General features: G+C 37.1%; 1 protein-coding gene and 1 long non-coding RNA gene across 2 annotated transcripts in view; one reads left to right on the forward strand and one right to left on the reverse strand.

The window, feature by feature from the left end:
- Nucleotides 1-43: 43 nt before the first annotated feature.
- Nucleotides 44-25,213, reverse strand: LOC121953760 (calpain-8-like). Its single transcript, XM_042500981.2, has 22 exons — nucleotides 25,055-25,213; nucleotides 19,982-20,236; nucleotides 19,672-19,741; nucleotides 19,414-19,532; nucleotides 19,174-19,307; nucleotides 18,907-19,081; nucleotides 16,833-16,907; nucleotides 16,520-16,605; nucleotides 14,803-14,877; nucleotides 13,858-14,018; nucleotides 12,628-12,794; nucleotides 12,304-12,315; nucleotides 12,003-12,211; nucleotides 10,442-10,487; nucleotides 10,200-10,268; nucleotides 4,508-4,565; nucleotides 4,304-4,362; nucleotides 3,974-4,048; nucleotides 3,369-3,447; nucleotides 2,773-2,889; nucleotides 1,953-2,005; nucleotides 44-1,755 (listed from the first exon to the last, which is right to left on the reverse strand). The coding sequence occupies exons 2-22, from the start codon at nucleotides 20,216-20,218 to the stop codon at nucleotides 1,729-1,731; spliced, it is 2,103 nt and encodes a 700-aa protein (XP_042356915.2). The 5' UTR covers nucleotides 20,219-20,236; nucleotides 25,055-25,213; the 3' UTR covers nucleotides 44-1,728.
- The window catches only part of LOC148187522 (uncharacterized), a 40,987-nt gene continuing 18,741 nt past the window's right edge, over nucleotides 4,572-26,817 (forward strand). The window contains exons 1-2 of the long non-coding RNA XR_015778604.1: nucleotides 4,572-5,175; nucleotides 8,255-8,371. This is a non-coding gene — a long non-coding RNA (uncharacterized LOC148187522). The remainder of the gene's footprint in view (nucleotides 5,176-8,254; nucleotides 8,372-26,817) is intronic.

Here is a 26,817-nt window from a genome sequence, read left to right on the forward strand (position 1 = left end):
TCTTAATCTTGATTTTTATGTAGACCTGGATGACACATCTTCGTACCGGTTTGGATAATGTCTTTATTATGTGAAGTACAAAATTATTAAAATAAAAGTCTATCACCACCTTAAACAGAAATATGCATTAACCCACTTTAAAAAAATAAAAGTGCCCCATCAGAGAGACTTAACAAGATAAAGAGTCTACAGCCATGCTAGCAGCTTTGAGAGGATGTACTTAGACACAATGGTGCTTTGAGCTAAATTCTTGTATGTTAATGCTGCACTGGAGGTGGGACCTTATTCATTAAATAAAAGTTGCAAGGTGGCACACAAAGCCAAAAAAGTTCAGTTTTTTCATCTTCAGCATCATAGAGCAGGCACACTTGAGACTTAGAGTGGCTGAGTTCTGGTTTACTGCTCTGTAATGTTGAATGGGGATGAAAAAAACTTAAAGGTCCAGTGTGTAGGATTTAGTGGCATCTAGTGGTGAGTTTGCACATTGCAACCAATCATCACTTTTTGGACCAAGCAAGAAGATGTCAGAGGTTGACATGAAAATATGACAATGTGAATGGTGCTATCTAGAACCAGTGTTCAGTTTATCCATTCTGGACATCTGTAGAAACAGGATCCACTCTGTGTAAATGGCTCATTGTAAGGCCAGAAAAACGGAATGATTATTATCTTTAGGTGTTAATAATCTAATGAAAACATTCATGAAAATCACGTTACATATTATTATCATTTCTGCCAATAGATTCCTCTGAATCCTCCACACTTGAGCTCTAAACATGAGTCTTTTTTAGACTCTCAAAATGTTATCAGACCAAATGAAACAAGTCATTTTAGGAGGTTGTGTCACATTTGCCAATTAGCACTAATTTAATGTTTAATAAACAATCAACCTCACCATGGCCCTAGGAAAAAGTCAAGGGATCACATAAATCAGCAGGCTTCATCCTCTGAGCATCCTGAATGTATGTATCAACTTTCATGGCAGTCCATCCAGTTGTTGTTGTGATATTAAATGGCGGACTGACTGATGCTAGCATGGCAGGAAAAAAACAAAAACTATTTCCATCTTGCAGTAAAATATAAAATCCAGCACAAATAACTGAAGACTAACATGTAGACATAAAAAGATATGGCATCTTTGCTGTGTATCATCAGACAGGGTATATTTTCACATTACTGAATTTCTCAATACATGTACTTACTAGGGGTGTAACAAAAAACAATTTATTAACTTGATTGATTTTTTATTTTCACGATCTAACTGTGATCTAGTGTCCTAAATCCACATTCAATTTTTAATTTAAAAAAAGGCATTTTGTGACAAATGTAACATTTGAACCTCAGTTAAGGCCTTTGCACACCAGAGATGTTTTTTTTAATTTTTTTATTTCCTGCACCCCAAGTGTGTAAAGACCTTAACAATAAAAGCACACTTTTGAAATTTTGTTGCATTTGATGCTATGCATATTTTGGCCACTGTACTATCTCTAACAAGTGTTTTTTCACAAATGAATCGCGCTTCATGTTCCTTCCAATTGTTCTCCCACTCTACTTTGCAGTGGGATTTTTTCTGTTACACCCCTAAAGGAAGCAAAGTTAGGAGTAAATGCCCTGTTGTTTCATACCCTGTTGTAGCTCATTTGGAGACATAAAGACATAATTATATTTTTTCACATCATCTGCTGCTGTAATTACAAACGAATCCTGCTGTTCATCTTCTCTGTCAGGTTAAGTGTACATCGAAAGGTACATCCACTGCAAATTAAGAGGAGACAGATTAATGTTGCGCTGTGTTGCATGTTTGGCTCTGCTGAAAAGCAAGATCATTTCATCACAGGGACCTACAAATGTAGTAGCTTTTTTTAAGTATAAAACACACTCAGAAATTGTTCTGCAGATTGTGAATGGACAGAAATGAAAAGTACCAGCAAATTCAGAATACATTTTATTACCTCTGATTCACGGAGACTCATGTGTGTTCCATCAGACAATTGTCTGAAGATACCTATTGAGAAAGACAAAAATTCGTATGACTTCAGAAACTATAAAGGCAAGGAGTGGGAGTCAGAGATGTCACATGCCATGAAGTTCCATCATTCACTTAAACTGATATAGATAAGTTCCACCATTTTCATCTGTACCAGTTGCTGCACTCTAGTACCGCCACATACAGTATGTGAAACTATGATAAGGTGAAATGCACTGGAGATTCCTGCTGTTATTGTTGCCCACCCTATGGTGCATTGCTATAAAGTAGCTTTCCCTTGCTATCCCAGTAAGCTGCGGGTATTGAAAAGCCCAAAATACACTCCAGATGTTAAAACTGAACCAACTAATAGTCTACAGACATGCTAGTAGCTGTACTTAGGCAGCAAACACTGTAATGTTTAATGATAGTTACTTGAACGTCCAATGAAGATGTCCCTTTATTGTTCAAGTAGTTCCAAAATGAAAGCTTCGGCTTTTGTACAAGATGTTTCCTGTCTGTGAGCTGGACATCTTTACTAAGCCTCTCAGCAATGTCAGAATACAACATTAAACTGACATTGACTCACATGGAGCTCAAACCCCAGTTTTGCGGATGAAAGTCTTGTGCTTTATCTATTCATCCCACACAACTTTCCATCTACATGACTTTTGTTGCCCTTCATGCTACTTCACTTGACTTCCTGGCAGAAAGCCCTTAAGTTTATTTCGAAGTATTGAAAAGTTTTTAGTCTGTATTATACTTAACCTACTGTCGGCTAACAGGAGATGCCCAAATGTACTTACAGCTCATGCAGTCGAAGCGAAGGATGAGACTGATGAAGCTATCCAGCGTCATGTGTCCAGAGGAGGCACCGTAGCGCAGAGCCATCAAATTCAGCATGTCATCACTGATGCTCTTCCCTAAACCAACATACACGGAACAAAAGTTTAGGTATATTTATTTTAGGGCTGCTACTGACTATTGTTTTCATTAGTGACTATGCTGCAGATTATTTTCATTTTATTAAAGGTCCAGTGTGGGGGCAGAAATTAAATATACCATGAAACTTCAGTTAAAAGCCTCATCCCCATTAGATGCCTAGTCTCTTTTACTAGCCTGGTGTGGCGATACATTTGGACAAATAAAGGCCTGTCTCAATTAGAGGCTCTGTCTGGTTGCCATGCAGCATGCTAGAGATAATGTTAGTTAGCTGCTTAGATCATACATAAGATTTTTAAGTTCTGCACCATTCATTACACTTTTTTGGGGTTTTTTTTTTTTTTTTTGCAAAGCAACCTTGAGTTCAAGAAGGGCGCTATATAAATCCAATGTATTATTATTGTTATCATTAGATTTAAAATAAGGAGGATAAATCACAGGACAGCAGCTGATCGTCTACCTGAAGCCATGATTGCATTCCTCAGCTCCCTCAGCGACAGTGTTCCTGTCTGTGAAACATCAGTGCGGAAGAAAATGTCCTGATAAAAGAGAAGATAGTAACTATGTAAAGGTCAACAACTCTAAGCTTCCTTTTATAAGATTTTTAGCCCTTTAAAACTGAGCTAATTGGCTTGATTTCTTTCAAAAACATGGAAAGAAGGCAATTTGCAACTTCAGAAGAAATTACCCCCAAATTAAAAATAAAAGCAAGTAGGAAAAAATACAAGAATATTACATGAAGAAGCAAAAAAAGTTTGAAAAAGTTAAAAAAAACAAAAAAAAACAAAAAAAAACAAAAAACAGGGGAATTACTTGAAAAAACAGCTTAAAAAGTAAAAATTCTGCAACATAATTTTAAATATACAATTATGACAATTAAAGATATAGTTTTCTGGATTTTTTTTGTCCCCCAGCTTTTAATTTTTTTTTTTAAACCAATTAATTTTTTGCAATATTTGAAACATTTCTTGCCAAGTTAATCAAAAGCCTTTTCCTCCATGTTTTAAGCTAAAGCAAACCACTTTGCTCAGGGTTCAGAGTTTCTGAATGCAGCAAAAAGAAAACCTTGTAATCGATGATCTTCTTCCACAGACGAAGAAATTCGTTGCCGTTCAGTTTGCCAGTCGGTCTATTTGATGTCTAACCTGACATTAAGAAATGAGAGCTGCACATGTTGCTTCGCGTCTTAGTCTGACATTGAAATCTGATTCTGTGAAACCACCAAAAGGGCAGGCAGGTTCTGGCATGTACACTATGATGTGTTTTATGTAACTGCATTTACTGTGAGAGCTTCTACCTTTAGCAAAGTGACACATGAGATGTAAAAAAAGAAAAACAATCATATTTTTTCCAGTACATTATGAAATTCATAATGAATATTACATGAGAGGATACATCCATCAGAGCAACCATGCTGCGACAGGCATCAATGCTGAAGACTCCAGATTTCACATCTATATAAAAATAGAAGAAAGAAATAGCAGAACACTGATGCTTGGCTAAAATCTATGAACAAAGCAGTTCTACACAGGATTATTATATTTGATTTTTTTTTTCTTTTTTAGCTCATATGCTGTTGAACCTCTTTACATTACAAACCTTTCACGATGTTCTCATTTAGAAGCCTCTGGAGCTGCTCAGCATCCACTTCTTCATACTGGAAATGAAATCAGAACAAGGACACTTATTTATGGTTTCATATTCTCAAAATCTCGATTACCTTTATATAACACCAAAAGAATAATAACAAAGCTCAAATAGAAAATTCAGCGCAGACATAAAAGTCTAGTTCTACTTTAATTAAATGTACAAGATAGTAGTAAAATGTTTGAAACAATAACTTCCATGTAGAAAACCCCCACGCCATTTACGTAAATCAAACGTTTCTGAGCAAATGCTGCCTCAGTTGGTTAGTTCAGTAGCCATGTTTAAAAAAAAATGATAAAGCAAATAAAAATAAATAAATAAAGACATGCATTTGAAAAAATCTATATCAGTTTAAGTGAACTTCAAATTAAGAAAGTTTTCACAGCTTTGCTTTGCTGCCAGGCAGCCCTTTCCAATAGCAGCGAAAAATGAGTTATTTTCAGACCCTACAATTTACAGGTGTTCTGTAAATGCCTCACAGTGTACCCCAAGTTTTTACTGAAGGCTTTGGTTTACTGGTGTTCCTTGAACGCTTCACGGGCAAAGAATGGCGCAGCTTCGTGCAGAGCAGCTTCGGTCGGGTTTCGCCTGTGTAAATGCAGCAGACGCGACACGGACAGGTGTGTGTGTGTATGTTTGTGTGTGTTATAGTTATAAGCTGAGTGGAGCTGGTGTGTCGCCATAGTAAGAGACTGAGAAAACTGTTAAGCTGCAGAGTAACTGTGGAAAGGGAACTTCGGGACGAGACGGCGTGTGCTTCCCAGTTATCCCAGTGGGTTAGCTAATGGAGTGTAGCGGGTTAGCTTTTAGGGCTTGTTTAGAGCTAACTGAATTGTGTATTACTTTACCTTCAAATGCATGGTGTAAATAGAAACGTATAATTGGAGAAATGAAGAGAACATAGCTGCTGTTTTTTGCGGCTCGCCAGTTAGCTACCCTTTAGCTAGCTAGTTTACACCCGGAGATGCTCAAACAGGCAGCAGCGCGTGAGGGTAACCTCAGCTCAGCGCGCTTGTTGTGCTCACGCTGCAGCGTTGTTGCAGCTGTAACTACCATATCTCCACAATTACAAACACACACTCCACTCCTGTGTGAAGCTGTGCAACACACTGTATTGTCAACAATATGGTTCAGCAAATGTTTGTGTTTTTTATATTTGACTTATTTATTTATTGACCATTTATTTATTCATACCTTTTCCCTCTGTTTCACGTGATATTATATTATTTTTATTCATTTATTTATTTTTAAAGTGATATTTTATCAACTATTGAGAGTATTGAATATTGTATTCATTCATTTTTTTTAAATCTTATGATTAATATTCTATTTGTTTATTTATTTTTATTTTTTATCTATTGGTTCTATCCTGCCTTTGGTGTTTTATCACTTATGGTAGCGTTCCCTCAGTTCCCGGTTTTAATGAGTACTCTTATTTTAGCTGTTTATTTTTTTCTGTGCTATAGTTTTGCTTGTATGATATATATATATGTGTGTGTGTGTGATATGCATCTAATGTAGATAGTAAATATTAGTTCCATGACTAATTCATGAAATATATTCTACATGTGTTCAGTTTTTACTTGCTTGCAAAAATAATTGCCAGATGGTGGTAGCGTAAGGAATTAATGTAAAGTTATTTTGCAAATGAATACTCTTAGAAAGGAGGGAGACGCTTGGGAAAATTAGAAGAATATTATCAGAAAATTAGGGGAAAATGTCTAGAGAATTTTGTTTGTAATTATCATAAATACAACAATGTTACACTGTGCTAAAAATGCTTGCAATATATATATATACGTGAATTGGTCATCGAATTTATATTTACTCATAGAGCTAATATTTAGCATTTTGGGTCAAGCATTTTGATATAAAAACTTACATTTTTCATTTAACCAGTTATTCTATATTATAAATACATGTCTGCCATTTTAAACTAATCAAACAGCTTGATAATCTTTAAAAAGTGAGTTATGATGATATTAATCACTGATACACCTCTGCCTGCACTGTCTAATGCAGTGAGTAGATGCGGCTGCCACTGACAAAAGATGGCGGCTGTGCTGACGCATAGTTTCAATGGACTGGAGCGGCAAAGACTTGGTCTATATGTCTATGATCGAAAACCTGGAAAAGTCATGAAATACCACAATCACTTGTTCCAGGTCTGAAAAAATTACGGAATTAGTAAAAAGCACTGAAAGTTTTGGTGGGAAAAACATGGATTTTTCTGTGTGAAATTAGATTTTTTTTAATATTCTTTTGTGGATAATTGTCCACGAAATGTAACCTTGTGGCACATTTATCCATAACATACTTAATGTGGCTATAATATGTGTCACGTGTAACGTGTTCACCATCATTACATTTCTTCATGTTTCCCCTGCAGTTTGTCTTTCCCTCTATGCATGCATGCTTGCTGAAATTATGTTTGAATAGAGTTTGAATTAGATATGTTTGAAAAACACCAGGGAAGAAATGAAAAGGGTATATTTGTAATTCATCATGTCTCAAGACACTGAAACTGTAGTAAAAGTTGGTATAGAGTCAAATTAATTATCAACAGACCATTTTTACTGTTTCTATTTGCTGAAAGCTGCACACGCCATGTGGAAAGAATTGTCAAGACTTAGTTTCTGTAGATGTGCAGCAGCTGAGCTGTTGCTCATTCCACCAGTGAAGCTGCTCTAACCTGTTCACATGGATGCAGAGAAAAAATACAAGAGGTTCCACAGCGCACACAAACTGCTTACCCATGCAGTCGTGGCCCGTGCGTGAGAGCAGCCACAGTGCCGGTGTGAGCAGCGCTGCTCAGGCATGGCTCACGGCTGCTCAGCTTAGGGACATGTAGAAAAACATCACAGATTTTTACTGCGTGATGTGCATAGTTTTCAGCAAAAAATAGTCAGTGAACATGGAGTTTAAATGGTCACGCTGACTTTATACCTCCCTTCACTACAGCTTCAATTAGGGATGATAACAATTAATTGCTGTCCGATTCATTGGTTGTTAAGAATTGAATTGAACATGTGGAATTTAATCAATCAATAGGCTATGAAATGCTGTTAAAGTATATGCAATATGTTGCTGTCAGCTTTGACTGAGGGAAAAAAACGCATTTGATGTTGTTTGAAATATGCTTTTATGGTTTTTTTTCAAACTACGATAAATTCATCCATGGATTGTTAGTTTTTTTTTTTAGTTTTTTTTTTTACCAATAATCGATTAAGGAAAGTGATTACAATTTGCAACACTAGTTTCAATGTCTATATCCGTCACAGACATGGAGAAATCAACCTTCCCTGTCTGTTTCAAAATAAAAGCACCCTGCCAGCATATCTGTCCACAGAACCCCTTAAATTGATGACACAAGGTGTTTTATTGTGAAGTATTTGCAGGACTATGTTGCTGCTTCATGAATGAGTAGAGTATGCGCTTTTAACTGTGGACAGTTACAGTAACCGGCAGCTCTGCAGCAACAATGCTGTCAGCGTGAACACCAAAACCGTGCATGCCCCAGCAGTTGAGATAGCATGTAATGCTGTTAAAAGTGAATGTGCATTTAATTTGAAATGTGTATATGGGGAAGAAGGGGGACAGTTTAGTTCAAGTTATTGTAAGTGTTATGCACATTTAGTTCTTTTAGTTCTTGTATTTCTAAGCAATGGATATGTGACTGTTCTTCACACTTGTGTGCAGGTTGGTTTTTTTTTTTTTTTGAGGGATGACATCATCTGTGACATCATGGAGCTGCTTGGCTTACCACCCAGATTGTCATCGCTGCTCGCGGAGCCCCTCATTCTGTCATGGAGGCCGGTAGGAACTGAGTTAAATTTGACTTGATCAAGGAAGATTGCTACTTATATTTTTGCATTTATTTCACTAAGATCTCAGGTGATTTCTTGTTTTGGGGCTCAAGACAGACTAAAAACTTACTACAATTGATTTTATAAGGAAAATCAAAGTCGAGAAATAACGTTAAAGGAACATGTAAGGCAAAGAAAGTCAAGATTAAAAGAGACTAATGATGTTAAGGAAACTTAAGTTTATGTGGAAGGAAAACAAATTATGAAAAACGGATAACTGCAAATGAGAGCATTTTTGGAGCAATTTTCCAATTAACTTCTGTTTAGCAAAACTAAGAGCTGATTTAATGCAATTTTACTTGACATTTGTGTTTAGTTTTATTTTGGTTATACCTGAGTTTTATATTTGTCTCAAACAAATATATTTTGTACAGGACAGAATGATCCTATAGCCCAAACATATGTTTCTGTTTTCCCTAAGTTGGTGATTGTGTGTATTCTGTATTGGCTGGAGGTCTTTTTTTCTCTCTTGTGGAGTCTGCTGCTGTTCTTTCTCTTCTGAACTTAGAAAATTCATTTAACCTAGTTAACTGAGTTAACCTGATGTGAGACTGAGTTGTAGATCTTAGGTCTGTGATACTTTGAGACCCCCAGATGTAGATATTGTAGATACTAAATCCAGGCAAGCAACACAGTACATAAAGTAAGCTCAGCAGAAACATCAGTTAGGTTGGTCAAACAACAGTGTTTGACGTTATAGCTTTAATCATGACTTAGATCTTAAATCGTGATTCATCGCAGAATTTCTATAGTGAAGCCCATTTTTTAGTCACATGTTTTCAGTTCCATTATTTTGCATTTCAAAACAGTTTTGAAGTCCATATTGACAAGGTGAAGCAATTCTTACCAGATTGTCTTGATTAGGAATCAAATTACAGAAAAAACTGGATGGGACTTGCATAAAGTGGGCATTCATTGATATATCTTGAGGTCAGAGGTCAAGGGAACCCTTTAAAATGGTCATGCCCTTTTCATCGAAAAAAATTTGTCCTAAATTTGCAGCGTTATTCAGCCCCCTTTCCAAAAAGCTTGCATGACATGAGGCGGGTCCATTACAGATTTGCGCAATGCTTAAGCAATATTTTTAAAATGTCGATAAAACACAGTAATGCCACAAAGCAAATAAGCAGATTATTCAAAATGTTGAATTATTGCCTTGGCAGAAATTATGGTGTTGCAGTCCATTTTTTGGCAGACTATGGCTTGAATTAATTTATATCAGCTTGTTCAATGAGCCTTACAGCTGCGAGATCATCTGCGCAAATCATGATGCAGGGCACATGCTCCCCTCTGTATTTAGAACATGTGCACTTGCCCCCGCAAATAAAAACATTAAAGTAGCAAAGGACTTTGACCAAATTAAAGACATTTGCATCTTTAATTGATGCAGATAATGCACCAATCAGTGCATTAAAAAATCACCAGAAAGTAGAATGTTAAGCACTAAAAACTTTGGTGGAGGAATCCCAAATACCCCTGTTTTATATGTGTCCCACATAAATATTATAACGAAATCTATGCCCCTGGGTGATATGAAAGGGCTACTACAGCACAGTTTGTGTGCGTGTGTGTGTGTGTGTGTGTGTGTGTGTGTGTGTGTTTCAGAGTGTGTGTGAGAGCAGATTATTTATTGAGTGTGCGTTGCTTGTGATTTCTCCCCCATGCGTTGCCACAGAAATTCAGTTTGATATACTGCAAATGCAAGAGCTTTCATCAGTGGGCCTTAGGCTCAATCACCATAGTTTTACCTCATTCAGTAATAGATAATTACAAATTACCTGGTCAGAGTATTGACGGAACAAGATTCTCTTATTTTCGTCATCCCCTCCATTCTGGATTTGCATGGGCTGCAAAATATGAAGTGCTTTTAGCTTCAGGTGAAAAAAGCACTGTTCAACATGTATGTGTTACTAATGCTATTAATACAATTAACAAAGTGAACAACATGCAACATAACAGCAATACAAACATAATTTAAACATTGCCAATGTACTTAAAATCTTATCTTAATCTATCATACCTCTTTGTCTTCCTTATGCTCGTGGTTATGGCCACCAGAATTCTCACTGGAAAGAAAGACGAGACAGCAGTACACGAGTAACACGTTACAGTCATGTGATCCCCTTTGGTAACAAGTGTGAGGGAGTAAAGTGTGAAAGTCATGACATTTAACCCTTAGGGACTGTTTGGCACATTTTATGAGCTTTTCATTCCTTATTTCTGAAATTTGGCTGTGTTCATGCATATAGCATACATTTTGGCAAGATTGTGTATTTTTGTTCAACCTTGGAATTTCCAGCTCAGCTCCTACAATTAGTTTAAAATACACTGTGGAAACTAAATTGTTACATCCATACTATTAATTTTGGTCCCACAGCCATCAAAACATAAAAAAAATGCATTGTATTATTTCTGTACTGCACTGTCACAATCAGTATTGCTGCAGATCATTACCCAGGCTGTAATAATCAAAAATAAATAATCTACTTAACATGTAGTATATTGAAAATATTTGGAGGGGAGGGGGGGGGTGTTGGGGTATTAATCTAAAAACACATGGCATCATGACAAAAACCTGGCAGTTAAAGGGTTAAAAAATAAACTCAATGAAAGCAGAAAATCATATTAATGTAATATGTTTTTATATTAGTTTTATAGGATTTTAAAAAGCATAGTTTGTGTGCAGAGTGGTATGAGTGTGAGGATTTGACACTGCACAAAAAAGATCAAAATCAATGTCGATGCAAATCATTGACATATACTAGGCTGTGAAGAAAAAATCTACTTAGCAGGTAGTATATTGAAAATGATTCATTTTTTGTGTTGTTTTTTCATCTAAAAACATAGTGGCATCATGACAAAAACCTGGCATTTAAAGGTTAAAAATAAAAAATGATGGATATTTGATATTTAGGATTAGGACTGGTGTTTGTTTAAAAATTAAATGGGAGTAGAAAATCATATTAATGGATAATATTTTTTTAAATTTGATTTTTAAAACTTGATTTTGTAAAGCGCATTTTGTGTGCATAACTATACGAGTGTGTGTAATATTAAAGCGGGCCCTAAGGGTTAAGTTACCAATCCCATTAATTCTCTGTTACTTTGACATTTTGAGGCTCAGCTTTTTTGCAGTCTTAAATAGAGCATTGATAGAGAGATAATATGGCTTTGTTTTCTGTGCTTTGGAGTTGTTTAAAGGCACTTTTGACACATAAGTTTTGCTGCTGAGTAATTAGTGTAGTTTTTCAGCTCAACTTGCCTAACACCGCCTGTCAAACTGCAGTGTGTTTTTGTTCTTTGGATAAAATGCTTTTGTAATATGTGATGTGTGGCAGTTCACATGCACTATTGATAGGTTTTCCTACGAAAAGTAATGCAGTAATTCGTACATTTGATGAGCCAGTTAGTTGTGCATGACCCATGCATTTTGGAAGGCTGCTGTCTTGTGAACAGAATACTAACGAGAATAAGGAAGAAAGCGGTCAGGAGCCTTCCAGATTAGAGGCAGACTGGGGTGGTGGAGGGATCTTGCCTTTGGTGCTGAATGCGTTCAGTTTGATTCTGGTTGAGTGACTTACTGGATGTGGGTCTCTGCCTTGGAGAGGATGGTCAGGATGAAGGAAGCTGTCTCATTAACATTGAAGGTGGACGGCACAATCAGGTATTCACCGGGCTTTAGCAAAAGGAACTCCATCACCTCACGTGCATTCATGTAGCTTTTTGTTTGGGCGACAGGCTTGTTTCTGCTGAAGAAGGCAGCTGGGAACTTCCCCCCGTGTGTCTTGTACTGTAATACCCATAAGAAGTGGAGGTCATTTCTATGCAGATTTTAATAGGGCTGCAGAATGCAGGTGGTTAAAAATTGAACTTCTTACTTACTTCTTCAGTCACCTTAGAAGAAATCAGGAAAATGAGTTCATGTGAGAGACAAAAAAGACTTTGAGTTAAATCATAAATCTGTGAAAACATATAAACAATGCAAATAGACATCACTTCAAATAATGATACATTATTAAAACTTAATGAGATGAGCAATGTAACATAAATGCTAACTTTATGATTTGGCACTGACATTGTTTACAGTGCCACAGAATGGTTTTATTTTTGCTTTGATTCATTCGACTGTCTTCAACAGCTGCTTCCTTTGACAACACATGATATATCTATAACACTGTTAATATAACAAAAATAAGGTCATTTTACCTCAAATATAGAGAATCCAATGTGAAGATTTTGGACCAAGCGCCTGTTTCTCTTGTCAGGCTTTTGCATCAGAGACACCAGCATGTTTTTGTCATCTTTTTTTGGAGAACATTCACTCAGCAGTTCATCAATCCTGACCCGATACTGTGGATTAGTCCAGAAAGTGTCTGGATGGCAAAGAGTCAAACAATTTAGCATTTTACAATTTTGTCAAGATAAGGGTGAATCTGTTTACTGAATCTGATTACTTCTAAAAAGGTGAATTGGATTTTTTTTACTATTTGTTAATGGTCAATTAAATTGTACAGAATGAATGAATAATGCAGTTTAACATGCAAACTAGGGATGTCAACATCTACACGTGTAAACGGGTACACGGATAACAAATCATAACCGTTCCGAAAAATCAATAACCGTTTACACGTCATTTTTTCCTCTCCTCCTCCTCGTTCATTTCTCACCAATAGTATTTTTAGGGGTGATAATGTTGCCTGAAAGCTTAAGATAATAACATTAACTAACTATACAATTAAATGTTCCCACTAATGCAGTTATCCGCATACATAATACATGCACAGGTGGCAATGTTACGTTGATATTTAAAAAAAAACGCAGCCACAGCCACCAGTGTCGCGTCACTTCAAGTTGACTCGGGGCCGCATGGACAACAAGCAACAAGCGATGAACAAGCGGAGCTTAAAAAAATATATTGTACAAAAGTGAGCAATAGTTAAAACAATGATTAAAAAAGAAGGTTAAACCTTTTCCAGCTTTCACTTGTACGTTTTCTTGTCTGTCAAAATTGATGATTTTATTTTCAACTCATTTTACTTTCTGTCATAAGTAGGTCTAAGCTTTAAATGGTGAGATGGATTGCCTACTTTTTAAGTTCTGTTCGCTGAATAAACGTTTTTGTGCGATAACTAACTACTGGAATGGCTTTGATTTAATGAGATTAGGAGGTATTTGAATGGAGACAGAACCATCTAGTGGTTATATAGCGCAACTGCGATAGAAAAAGATCATAAATCGTGTAACCGGGTACACGTCGGTTAGAAGTCCCGTTTACACGTGTAGAAAAAATTGTAAACGTTGACACCCCTAATGCAAACATTTAAAAAGTGTTGCACTGCTTGTACACAATCATTACATTTTTTGTTAGTGCACTCGAGTCTCCATTACTGCTTTGGAGGGGACAGTTTTGCATAAATTCAGATGTCCTGGGCGTACCGAGGTTATTCATGCATCCTCCAGCAGTTGTTCCTGCAACCCATCTCCCCTCATAGTAGGAGGTCTTCCAGTGGCAAGAGGAGGCTCCATCAAGGAAGTCAGGGCAAAGGCAGCAGATGTCAAGATCTGAATAGAACTTACAGAAGTCTGCCTCAGTCACCCTGTCAATATCAGAGATTCGGTTAGATGACGCATTTTTTAAATCTAAAGGCCGTGACGCCCTGTTGTGTCGCCTCATGTCACCGTCTCTTGGCCAAAGAGTTTCACAGGAACACATCAAACTGACGGCCAACCAGCACGTATGTTCTGTGCCTGCGTGAGAGGAAATACGCCCCCATACCAGCAGACAGAGGTTGTCTGTAATAGTCACTCAAAATGGGAAATTGGAAGAACACTAGTTAGTTAGCACATTAACAACACAACCCAATAACGAAAGAACAAATCATATTTACTGTGTGCAAGTGAACAACAGCACATCAGGAAATGTTTCTGTTAAGAGCACAATGGCAGAAGAAAAACATCGGCAACAAGGGCTGCGAGCGCTCGCTGTCGGCCCGCTTATGGCCTTTAAATTCACTTGATCCATCAAAGAAAAGTCAGTTGAGATAAAACATGCAAGTGAAATGTGGATAAATGAAATCTGGAGAAACATTTTTAGATGTACTGAAATTGAAATGAAATTGTAACCTCAATCTACATTTTATTACAATTAAATAGTTACACTGAATTACTTTGTACATCATCACTCAATAATAATGCCTGTCTTTGCCACCATAGAAATTTATCCTTTATGAAACAATATGTATGGATAGCATTTAGTGATTACAGGTACCTACTTTTTTGTACTTGTTGTATGTAAAACTGTGGTACAGTCAGTTTTAAATGTTTACACAAAAGTTGTTGAGACAACAAAAAATTGTCAAAAGTTGATTTCAGCTTGCTTACCAAAATTCTCCATCATCAGCCACTGACTGGCACATTTTCCGATCCTCAGGACTCACAGTTTGCCATAAAGGTGAGCTTTTAGTGAAGAAAGAGGAGAGGCAATATTTTCATCAATTGTTCTCATTAGGAGTACTGCTGCAACAGTATGAGATTTTCAGGGTATAATAACCGTCCTGAAAATATTGGGGTTTCAAAGCATCACAATGGAATGAAAACAGAAGAGTTAGTTTTGGTTGAACAAGCGTTTTATCATTTTTTTAAAGGAAGTGTATTTATAAATTCTACCTTTTGAAAATCACTAAAATAAAGGTGGGATTCTCCGTCAAATTGCATTTTTTTTTCAACACCGAAGATAAGCAAATGTACATGTTATGGTAATGGTTGACTTTAATATCACAGCATACCTTAAAACTGGTATTTTGCTGCAACCCTAATCAGGATGCAAGTCACTATTCAAATAATGGGCTCAAGCGCAGGGCCAATAGCGCACATTGGTGAGTAGGGTTGTTTTTGAGCACAAATCCTGGCCATTGTGTGGTAGTTTTAGATGAGGAATAATTTCAGCTTTGGCATGGAGCCTGGACGTTTTTCGTAGTAATGTAAAACTTTTAAACCTGTGGCATGGAGTTTGAAAGGACAGAAGGTCTGAGAAAAACAAACTTAAGATGCTGTAAAATCCAAATTCAGAAACCATAAAAATGTCATGGTATACCATGTCATCGAAAAATCGTGGAAAAAATTTGAAAAAAAATCATAGCATTGTATGTAGACCAGAATTAATAAAAATCTTCATAATATAAAATGTCGTCCAAAAATGATCAAAAACGTCATAGTAAAGTATGAAGTTGAAAAATATTTAAAAATCCAGTGTTTTGGGTGCTTGACACATACTTAGCTCTAATTGAAAAAGCAAACAGTTCATCTGTTGACAAAATGTCAACAAGCACAAAAGTCAGCTCGTCAGAACTGAAAACTTCCAAAACCAGTTTTGTGCAAATAGCCAAGACAACAAAACAGACAGAGACTTTTCAAGGCTCTGTTCCAAACTTAGATAACATGCTTATATTAGATGTCACGCAAAAATAAAGCTGCACATAAGAAATATATCAAAATTAAGAGAGCACACAGATCAAGCATGACTTGGATGACCCGTGAACTGGATGTATCAGCCTAACCTGTAACCTGTAACCTGTAACCTGCTGCAATCAGTGGGTAAGGTTGAGGCCAGTAATGATTGGATGGAAAAACTAAGACAGTTATTGTTCATCTGGCTAAAATGAAAAGCAATGACAGTGTACCAGCATAGATTTACATTCACTGATATAAAATAAATCACATCTTTATTTTATTACAGCCTCCAAGATATGAATGAAGAGGAGCTGTCAAAACTTGGCCTCCGTGGTCATGTTTTGCTGTTAAGTGGTACAACCGTATTGTAATTATGAGAGGGTTTTTATGGTAAAACAACAACAAACAACAACAAATGTTTCCCATGTATGTTCAAAATGTCCCAAAGTCCCTTACACATGACTTACAAAAACATAATTATTTAATATGTCACTGTAGAGATTAGAGTCAAGAAGCAGACAAATTGTTGACTAAGCATTCCTAAGAAATGTGTGTGCAACAAATGTTGCCAAAGATAATAATCTGTTTTCTTTCCTCAGTCAGAGTGATTTATCAGTGAAACAGTCACAGCACTCAATGTTGTTCTTACCGATCACTCCAGTCTCCGTTCCACTCTCCTCTGCCCCAGGGGTTCCACAAGCGCACCAGGTTTACCAGCTCCCCTCTGCTCATCACCTGATTAATAATTACCAGAGAAAACAGAATTTGTTATTTGCCATAAAAATATATGTACTTGAATATGTGCTTACTTCCTTTAATATATACAAATATACAGTAGAGGCCAACTTAAGACCTTTTTTACCCTAAAACTCTATAAATCAACCCAATCATTTGCAGAGCTTAAACTGCTAACTGCTGGTAATATACTGCATAATACCTTAAATACACATGGAGTTCTTTACCTGTTTCAAACCTGTAACAGTGTAGGCATGGCCTTGAACCAGTCCATTTGGTAACACAGTGTTGGCAGATGTCTCCTAAAAGAAGGAGACACCTTGTGTGTTATAACTGCAAGTGATCTTACATGACATACTTTTCACTAACCACAAAATAAATGAAGTTAACGTAAGACAAACATGTGATGGTCTATCTCTTGTGTATCTTAATCACTGATTGGGAACCGTAGGCTCCATAGATTTAACATTTCGCTTAAATTAAACATAGCTAAGGAAAAAAGTAATGATAGACAAAAATATTGATGCTACTAAAAACATTAAAACGTATGTGTAATTTAGCTTGAAAGTTAGCCTTATATGTTCAAACAAGTCATAGTTACAAAGAGCTGTTAGGTCATTTAGTTTAGCAGGTACACTGTCCTAGAACATGACATTTTCAGCCGTAAATAATGATTCATATAGAGTGCCACAGGAATTAGTTAAACAACATAGAAAGTAGTTGGAATTTCAGCACCCTGTTCCCTTGTGTCAAAAGATTTTTTGTGAATGTTTTTTTTATTCAGAAGCCTGAAATAAGGTCTGTGGTTTACACGTGCTCAAGAATTAATTTTTTTATGACATAAAATACATCAATAAATACCCCACCAGTAATCTATGGTGCTTTTGTGACTTAAAAAAGGTGGTTGCTGACAAGTGGCTAATGAGACTACAAAATGTCATCACACCAAACATGGCTTTACAGTTGTTTTGGGAGGGATGTTTAGTCATGTGACCGTGGTGTAGTTCATTTATAGGCTTACGTTAGCTTTTTTATTCTGGTGATTGCATAAAGACTTAAAAGAGCTGTTCACTTGTGAAGATTTTTTTGCTGAATAAAACATGTAACTATCATAAACATTTGTTTGCTACAGATCTTATTATCTACAATAATCCAAAAACCAGTGCAAAAATCCCATAGGCTTTTGACAAGGGAATCAGGGCAACACTAACTCCCGGTATAGCCTACAGAATAGTTATCCCTAGGGCACTGTTATTTTCCTTTCTTCGCTGTTAATGTTAATGTTTTAATTAGCTAACCTCATTAGATCAGCATGCCTTCACAAATTTTGTGCATTGAGCCAAATAAAATGTGAAAATTATATGAAGAGTCAAAATGAACTGGATTGCTGTGTGTGACAGCTGCACCAACGGCTTTCACATCTAATTAGAGTGCACCCACGCAGAACCCTGACTGCACGCTATCTTCTACCACATAAAGATAAATAAAAAAAACTCTTAACTTGTGCAAACAAACAATAATAAAGTAACTACCTTAAAAAAAAATCTAAAATGTCAGATATTTGAGAGAATGCCATAGGTGTAGCACTTTGGACTAGCCATAGCGCTGTATGATAACATGCATAGTAAAGTTTTAAAGCTTAACTGTATAACGGTCGTTTTCACTTGACATACACTTTACTTTTTACTTTACACATACAGATTCAAAAGCAGAAGGGTGTCCTTTTCCTCTGGCGAGTTTGTAGCTTTCAGGTGTTATTTAAACACTCAGATCACATAAGGAAATGTTGAGTATGAGCCGTGTACATCTGTTGCCGCAGCGGATACAAAAAAAAGATTTGTCGGTCATTTTTTATATAAATTATCTCAGTGAGCATGTCCCTGATTTATTGAGACTTGAGAGGCTGACATCCTAGCACCTCTCTAGTCTTTCAGTCCATGTGCATGTATGAACAGGGAGTTTACACACCTCCTGTAAATGGAACACTGCCATCATAATGTGTTTAGTTTGCTGCTTTTGACAAAAAAAAACGTTGGGAGCCAGAAAGGTCATCACATCAAGCGTTCGTCGATCAAATACCAAAGAATGAGGCTGCTGTTGTGGAAATGCAAAACATAAAAACAATGTTTTTGAAAGATCATACTTAAACAGTCCTTCTAACTATGGTTATGTTAGCACATTCTTTGGCTATGATCATATTTGCCTTAAGATGCTTTTTTGAAACGGGCCCCTGATCTGTGTGAGTTCTAAAAGCAAAAAGAATCAGACAGTGTTAGTTTTGAGGGGTTTATTTGCGCTTACCCCCTGCAATGTACCGCAACCGATCAGTGATGTGGATGTGCCAGCTCTGTACATCAGTTCCCACAGGTTTGGGGGAGGGTTTTGCAGATCGAAACACAAGTGAACACCGCCGGTGAAGTCCACCATACCCTCAGCAGGAGTTCCAGCATTCATGTCCGAGTAGGAACCACACACTCTGACACAAGAGGGTGTGATATTACTTGCCAAGATACAAATATCACATTGAGAATGCAATTAATGACAAACAGTACATTGTTTTTTTCATACTTGGCATAGGCTTTCTCCATCAAAGCAGGCCAGAACTCTGCTCGATCTTTGGAGCTAACGAAGATTAGCCTGCCATTAATTGTCGGTAGCTTGTCATCAACGATAACATCCACCCATCTTCCAAATCTCCAGAACTGAGTAATTGAGAGAGGAGGGAATATGTTTTGTGGCACAATGAACCATTTAGCAGAAGCTAGCCTACTTTTAGACAAATATTGCTGGCATTGATTGTCGGTTTACCCTGAAGTGGAACAGTCCGCAGTAGTCCCCATCAAATGTTTGTTCAAGAGGGACAACCTGTTTAAGGATGTCAATCTGGAACGTCAGAGCTCCGATAGATGCAAGAAACCAGCAGTCCCCTGAGTGAAAGAGTGCAGAAAACACATTAGTACAGTATCTCCTGAGCCCTACTGTAGTCTGTGGTCTGTGCTTGCATCTCAAGATTGCATTGATGGACAGACAATTTATGAATTATTACGCATAAAGAAATTTTCCTACCAATTAAGCCTTGACCGAAGTCAAACCTGGAGACGCCATCAACTTCAAAATATGGGTTGGGAACAATTTTCTGAGAGAGAGGAATTGTTGACAGCACCTTTTATAAACCAATACAGTACATCAAGCAGTACTTTTTAAATATTAACACGATTCAGTGATGGTTATGTGAAAGGTTTGCTAGTGCCACCAAAATAAGTGTTGAGCTGACATAATAATGCTGTTTTGCTTAATGCATTAAGCAAAAGAGAACTTTCACTCTCTTAACCATCAACATTCAGTGTTTTATGGGATCAAAGACCTGAATACTCACTGTTGGTCTCAGCCACACTACTCTCGCCAGGTCAGAAGGGGACAGTACCCCTTCACCGATGGATCTCCTGTCAGGCGGGAACATGTCGTCAATGTACCTCACCCGTTTGATAAGACAGTACTGTTTCAGCTGCTCGTAGTCTTGGTTGAGAAACCGCTCAGGGTTGTCATGGGTCCCACGGCCATCTTTCATATGACGGGCATTGACGATATTCATACACACTCCGGATAGAGCCATTGCTGTAGCGTTTGATCTCTATTCACACAAACAAAAGAAAACATCAACTACTTGTTTTCAATGTTGTCTGTCTTACGAGTAGCGAAAGGATTTAATACTAGAAGCATGTATTAAGCTATCAACCCTAGAAAAAAAAACAAAGCTCAAGGTGGGCTAGATACTTTTCATTGCACCAATGGCTTAAGGGTAGTTGATGAGGTGGGTGTAGTATCAGTAGGTACCTTAGTGGGTATACTGTCCTATATATTCCAGTGGCTTTTTGGCTAATAGGCCAGTGTACTGTGAATGGCTAGAAAAAGAGATGGGTATACCCTGCATACCTGTGTATACCCTCCTCTCCACCACTAGATGGCTTTATCCTGGCAGAAAGTGCAAGGATTTTTTTAAATTTAAAAAACAACAACAAAAAACACATTTGATGGCACTCTTCTGGCAGGAAACAAAGTGATATGTTGTTAAAAAGTACCAATTTTTGAGGGCTAAAAAGCTGCTAGAAAGGTAGTGATGACTTGCAATATCACAGCAGCTTTTGTTTTGTTTTTTTCGTCTTAAACAGTGCTCTACAGCTTGGCAGGCGTCTCACTAATGTGTCACTTCATTCCATATCCCTTCCAACTCCCAATGACAAAGTCAGCTCTTATACTATGTTATTTTAGAAATGGCAGCTGGGCTAGTTTCTTCAATACCCACAACTTCACTCCATAAGGAAAATAAAAATTAACATAACTTCCTTGATCCTTTTAAAAAAATTAATGTTATAATTAAGTTTTCAAATAAAAAAACCCCTCAAAACGCTACAGACTCTTGATAAAGGAATACTTCACACATAAAATCATCATTTTTATCAGTTACTCATGCCTTGTGACCTTTATTTGTAAAGAATATTTAGTTATTTTTACATGTCTTGGCTGATCAGAGAATCCAAAAACTTCAAACATTGGCAGTTAGTTGAAGTAAATGAGGACCACATTTAACAACAGCAAAACTATATCCAATTCATGGTTTAGAATATCTCACACAACTTGTGCAGGATAACACATGTCATTTATCCAGTCATATGATCAGCACTTCCCAAATATGTAACATTGCTTTGCCTCAACCCTCTCTGACTGGAAGTAAAGAAAAAATTTCTTTCGCTTTCATTTGTAATCCTTTTTTTTCCACCTTACGGAACAATAATTTGAGTTTTTTTTTTGTTTTTTTTTTCCCCCTCAACATACCTGTGTGTTGTTGTTCTCTGCACAGTTTAATCTCACCTTGCGGCTATCAGATAGGTACAATACGATCTGTGCACGAGTCAGTTCGCTTGCTGGTTCTTGTCCTCCCTACATAATGTTATATAATATCCTGTGTTTGTGTTATTAAAGTATTATCTTTCTTTGACATACATGTTCGCTTTTATTCTCTACACAGTTGAATTCCACCTTCTAGACAGTGCCAAAGAGGAGAAGTAAGGTCTCTAAATAAGTCAGTCTGGATGTTTGTGGTTAGTGTGAGCAATTTCATGGTACACGGATGCTGTTCAGCGAAGGAAACCCGGCAAAACTGCCCATTCAATTTGTCAATTTGCAGTGCTGATTTAGGCATGCTCCAGAATCATCACAGAATTGCTCAACACACCAAAAAGGCCAAAAGAGCAATGGAAAAAACGAATTAATAGTCAGTTAATACCAAGACACAATGTCAAAATAAAATGCAAACAAAACTGAAAACTGTGGACAAAATGTTAACTTTGTGATATCAAAGTATCAGGATACTTCCAGAAAATGGTCCACTGATCCACACACTGAAAATAAAATACTACCACAAGCAAAATGAATGTTTACACCTTCTAATGACTATTAGTGGCATTACTGAAGTGAACTTTCAGTAAACTTTTACATCACATCCCTCTGCATGTATACAAGCCTACTCGTGTAAATTCTGCCACTTTCACCCATTCTCCCACCACACATACATTAAGCAAAGAACTACAAATATTGTATCATTTTTAATTTGTAAATTAATGTATTTAGAGTGTGAACACAACAGCTGTGCGAAGGCCCTTTGAACTTTTAGTGTGTGTGATGTTGGCAGTAATGAAATCAGAAAACAAGTGTTCAGCTGGAGACGGATGATAGACACAGTCATGAACAGATGTGTTGACTGTCCACTTATGTTCCGAAATGTATGTTAATAGCAGGAATAAACAAGCTCTTGGAGACGATAGCTGCATATTAAAGACTGAATTTCACAGTCGTGAAACATGCACTCAAGTCAAAGAGGTGGTGAGATTCATCCAATGACTTTGCAGGTAAACTAAAATACATACCACAACAAGAGAAAGATGTTAACCCTAACGGACTGCTGAGTGCATTTTACGTGCTTTTTATTCTTTATGTTTTGATAATTTTGGCTGTGTTCATGCATATGGCATACATTTTGGCATTGTTGTGTATTTTTGATTAATTTTGGAATTTCCAGCTCAGCTGCTACCATAAATCTAAATAGACTGTTAAAGCAAAATTGTGATATTCATACTGTTAAATTAAGTGTACCCATTCAGGCTGTGATAACCATAATAATAATAATCTTCTGTGAATGTAGTAAATTGAAAATAATTCTTTTTCTTTTTCATGTAAAAAGATAGTGGCATCAAGTCAAAAAGTTGGCATTTAAAGGGTTAAAATTCTGAAAATAAATGAATATTTGATATGTTTGATTCGGACTGATTTAAAAAAAAAAATAATCAAAGTAAAAAAATCATATTAATATATAATATTTCTTTAAAGCTTGATTTTGGAAAGTGTATTTTGTGCGCAGAGCGATACAATGTGTAATATTCAAGTGGGCCCAAAGGGGTTTAAATCAACACTTTTGTATTTGCTCCTATTTTTTTCATTAAATCAAGGTAAAGAAGACTTGTTCTGTTTACCAAAGACCATCGTCCGACCGTAATCCGTCCATCTGACATGTATGCCATATCAAGATATTAACTAGGGGTGTCAACGTTTACAATTTTTTCTACACGTGTAAACGGGATTTCTAATCAACGTGTACCCGGTTACACGATTTATGATCTTTTTCTATCGCAGTTGCGCTATATAACCACTAGATGTTTCTGTCTCCATTCAAATACCTCCTAATCTCATTAAATCAAAGCCATTCCAGTAGTTAGTTATCGCACAAAAACGTTTATTCAGCGAACAGAACTTAAAAAGTAGGCAATCCATCTCACCATTTAAGGCTTAGACCTACTTATGACAGAAAGTAAAATGAGTTGAAAATAAAATCATCAATTTTGACAGACAAGAAAACGTACAAGTGAAAGCAGGAAAAGGTTTAACCTTCTTTTTTAATCATTGTTTTAACTATTGCTCACTTTTGTACAATATATTTTTTTAAGCTCCGCTTGTTCATCGCTTGTTGCTTGTTGTCCATGCGGCCCCGAGTCAACTTGAAGTGACGCGACACTGGTGGCTGTGGCTGCGTTTTTTTTTTAATATCAACGTAACATTGCCACCTGTGCATGTATTATGTATGCGGATAACTGCATTAGTGGGAACATTTAAGTGTATAGTTAGTTAATGTTATTATCTTAAGCTTTCAGGCAACATTATCACCCCTAAAAATACTATTGGTGAGAAATGAACGAGGAGGAGGAGAGGAAAAAATGACGGGTAAACGGTTATTGATTTTTCTGAACGGTTATGATTTGTTATCCGTGTACCCGTTTACACGTGTAGATGTTGACATCCCTAATATTAACTATGCAGCATCAATAATTGCACAGATGTGCCTTTAGCTGGTCACAATAAAAGGCTGCTCTAAAATGCATTACCAAAAACATTTCCCAAGTCATTTCTGTGAATTCGGCAGCACATCCAAGCGGTCTAACAACAACAGACCACGTGTAACTAAACCATCCCAGGACCTCCACATCCAGCTTGTTAATTTACGTGAGACCGGCCACAGAGCTGAGCTTACCTGAGATGGTTTCTGATTGCTTGTGCAAATCAGTTGTTGCATGAGCTGTTGGGATGGCTGGTGTTAGACAGTCTTGCATGTGAGGATGCAGGATGTGGAGGTCCTGAGCTGGTGTGGTTACAAGTTGTTCCCAGCTATGAGGATGGTTACCGTCAAACTCACTAAAATGACTTTGGATACAGTTTAATAGTGACATGAATTTGCTGTTCACAGGCAACAGCTCTGTTGGACATTTCTGCAGTCAGCATGCCAACAGCACACTCCCTCAAAACCTGTGGCATCTGTGGCAATGTGTTGTGCAATCAAACTGCATATTTAAGAGCGCCCTTTTATTGTAACTATACCAAGCACACCTGTGCAGTAATGATGCTGTTAAACAGCATTTTAATAGGCCACATCTGTTAGGAGGATGGATTATGGACTATGGTAGCAAAGTGCTCAATAAAACAGATTTAAACAAATTTGTAAAAAAAAAAAAAAAAGAGAGAGAGAGAGAGAAAAGCCTTTTCTGTGCATAAAAAAAAAACAAAAAACTATTAGATACTCTATTTCAACTCATGGAAATTAGAGCAAAACTGAAAGGGTTGCCTTTACTGTATATTTTATGCAGTACATTTAAATGTCAGTTTAAGTAAAAGTAAGTGGACTCCTTATATAATAAAATAGTAAAATATTGCAGACACCTTATACCTCTGATTTGCTGTTAATCATTGGTTTGGATGTTGCACTAACAGCATGTTTTCTAGCAAAATTAATAACACAATTGAAACACGGCCTTCAGCTATGAATACCACAAGCTGCAAAATTGTACATTAAAGTGTAATTTAAGCTGTTTAAAATGCTGCATGCTCATAAAGATCTTAATCTTACCTCACTAGCCAGAAAGGGAGAGTGTTTAGTTTGGGTAGATCAGCAAGTACGAGAGAGGAATCTCCAGTTCTTATATTCTACCTGTAAACACCTCAGGCTACCACTGTCAGAATGTGATGTTCCTCTATAAAGGTGGAGTTTCTTAAAGGAACATGCGATTTTACCTGCCACAGCTGCGTGCAGTATGCTGGCACACAAACAGGTAGATGATAGTCAGACAACTATACAAATATAGTGACAGAGGGAGGGGGAGAGATTATATAACAGCTTTGTGTACGGGGGTAGAACATGACAAATAGCTTTCATTTCACTCACCGGTCCATGCTGCCCTGACTTGTTTAAATGTTAAGGACCTGTGTTTTCACAGTAGTTTGTTAAAACATAAAACTTTCTTGTGAACAATTGGTCCTCTTTAAATAAATCTGCCACCATTAGCAGTGCTTGCCTGTGCATGTTGACTCATCTCTCAGGTCTGTTGATAACCTCATAGCAGCAGAACTGCTCTTTCATGATGCCAGCAATGTGTATTTTACTCAAGAAAGTTATAAAGTGTCAAGCTTATGTAATGAAGATCCACCAGTTTTGTACAGCTTATCCTATGATGGATGGAAGGAGTGTATGTGTGCATCAGGGTGCACCCTTAATTGTTGTTACCGGAAAGGCTGCATGTTTGTCAAAGAGCTAATGTGGTGTTGGCAGACAGACATACATGTAATGTACACATTCACATGTAAGGTCAATGTAGTTGTTTTAGCTCACTTGTCCTGTGTGTCTTTAGGGGATGAAAGACAAGGAGAGCACTCAAACTCTCTCACAACCATTAACAGTGCAAACCAGTATGATCCACTATCTCTCATAGTGGTTATATGGAAAGGATAGTTTAATTGATTTTGTTGAAAAAGTCTGACATGCAGTGTGTGAAGCAGCCCAATCCAGATATAACATATATGTGAACGTACTATCTCTACTACTAACGTCCACCTGGACTCAACAATGAACCGATTTTATTTTGGTTATCATAGGTCAAAGATCACAAAACATGCTTTGGGTCATAAGTCAATTCTTACGGCTTTGGAGGGCTGTTCATGTGCTTGTAAGTCACAAATACACTAAATACGATTTTTTCGGGGAGCACATGAAGGCAGCATGTCACTCAGGAACAGAAGGGGAGACATTTGGTCAGGTACTGAACTGGTGGCACTAATCTTGGGTGTCCACCTAAAATTGTGCTGATTGTAGAGATCGTCTTTGCTGCCTGGGGCACAATGTAATTGAAGCATCCATGTTGTAGAATTTGTAGCTTCTTTGCATCAACATCCACATTGGAAGCATTGTCAGCTTTCATGATTACATATAAGTCTGGACAGATGTGGATGTAAACTGTATCTTGACTAATTTGCGGAGGCATACAACCACAAAAAAGTAATTCTAGTTTTAAATGAAGAGAGAAAAATATTGTTAGGTGTGGTGTACAGGATGCATTTCCATGTCTCGTGGTAGAACTTGGTGCACATAAAAAGATATGGACAAGTGGGATCAGACATCAGGAGGAAAAAGTCCAATTAACATTGAAAAAAAATTGATATCACAAACACTCATGATGTGATCAGGCCACGTTTATAGATCAATGTGAGCAAGTCAGCTGCTCATCCAAAACAGCATATAAATCAAGCCGAGATGAGCTCACTTCAGTTTGTGGAGTGGGTGTCGCTACTTTGGTCGGTGCTCAGGTGAAATTCTTGTGTGATTTTCAGCCACAAGAG

This window comes from Plectropomus leopardus, chromosome 14 (assembly GCF_026936395.1).
Source record: "Plectropomus leopardus strain MGB_pleo_1.0 chromosome 14, ASM2693639v1, whole genome shotgun sequence".
NCBI lineage: Eukaryota > Metazoa > Chordata > Actinopteri > Perciformes > Serranidae > Plectropomus > Plectropomus leopardus.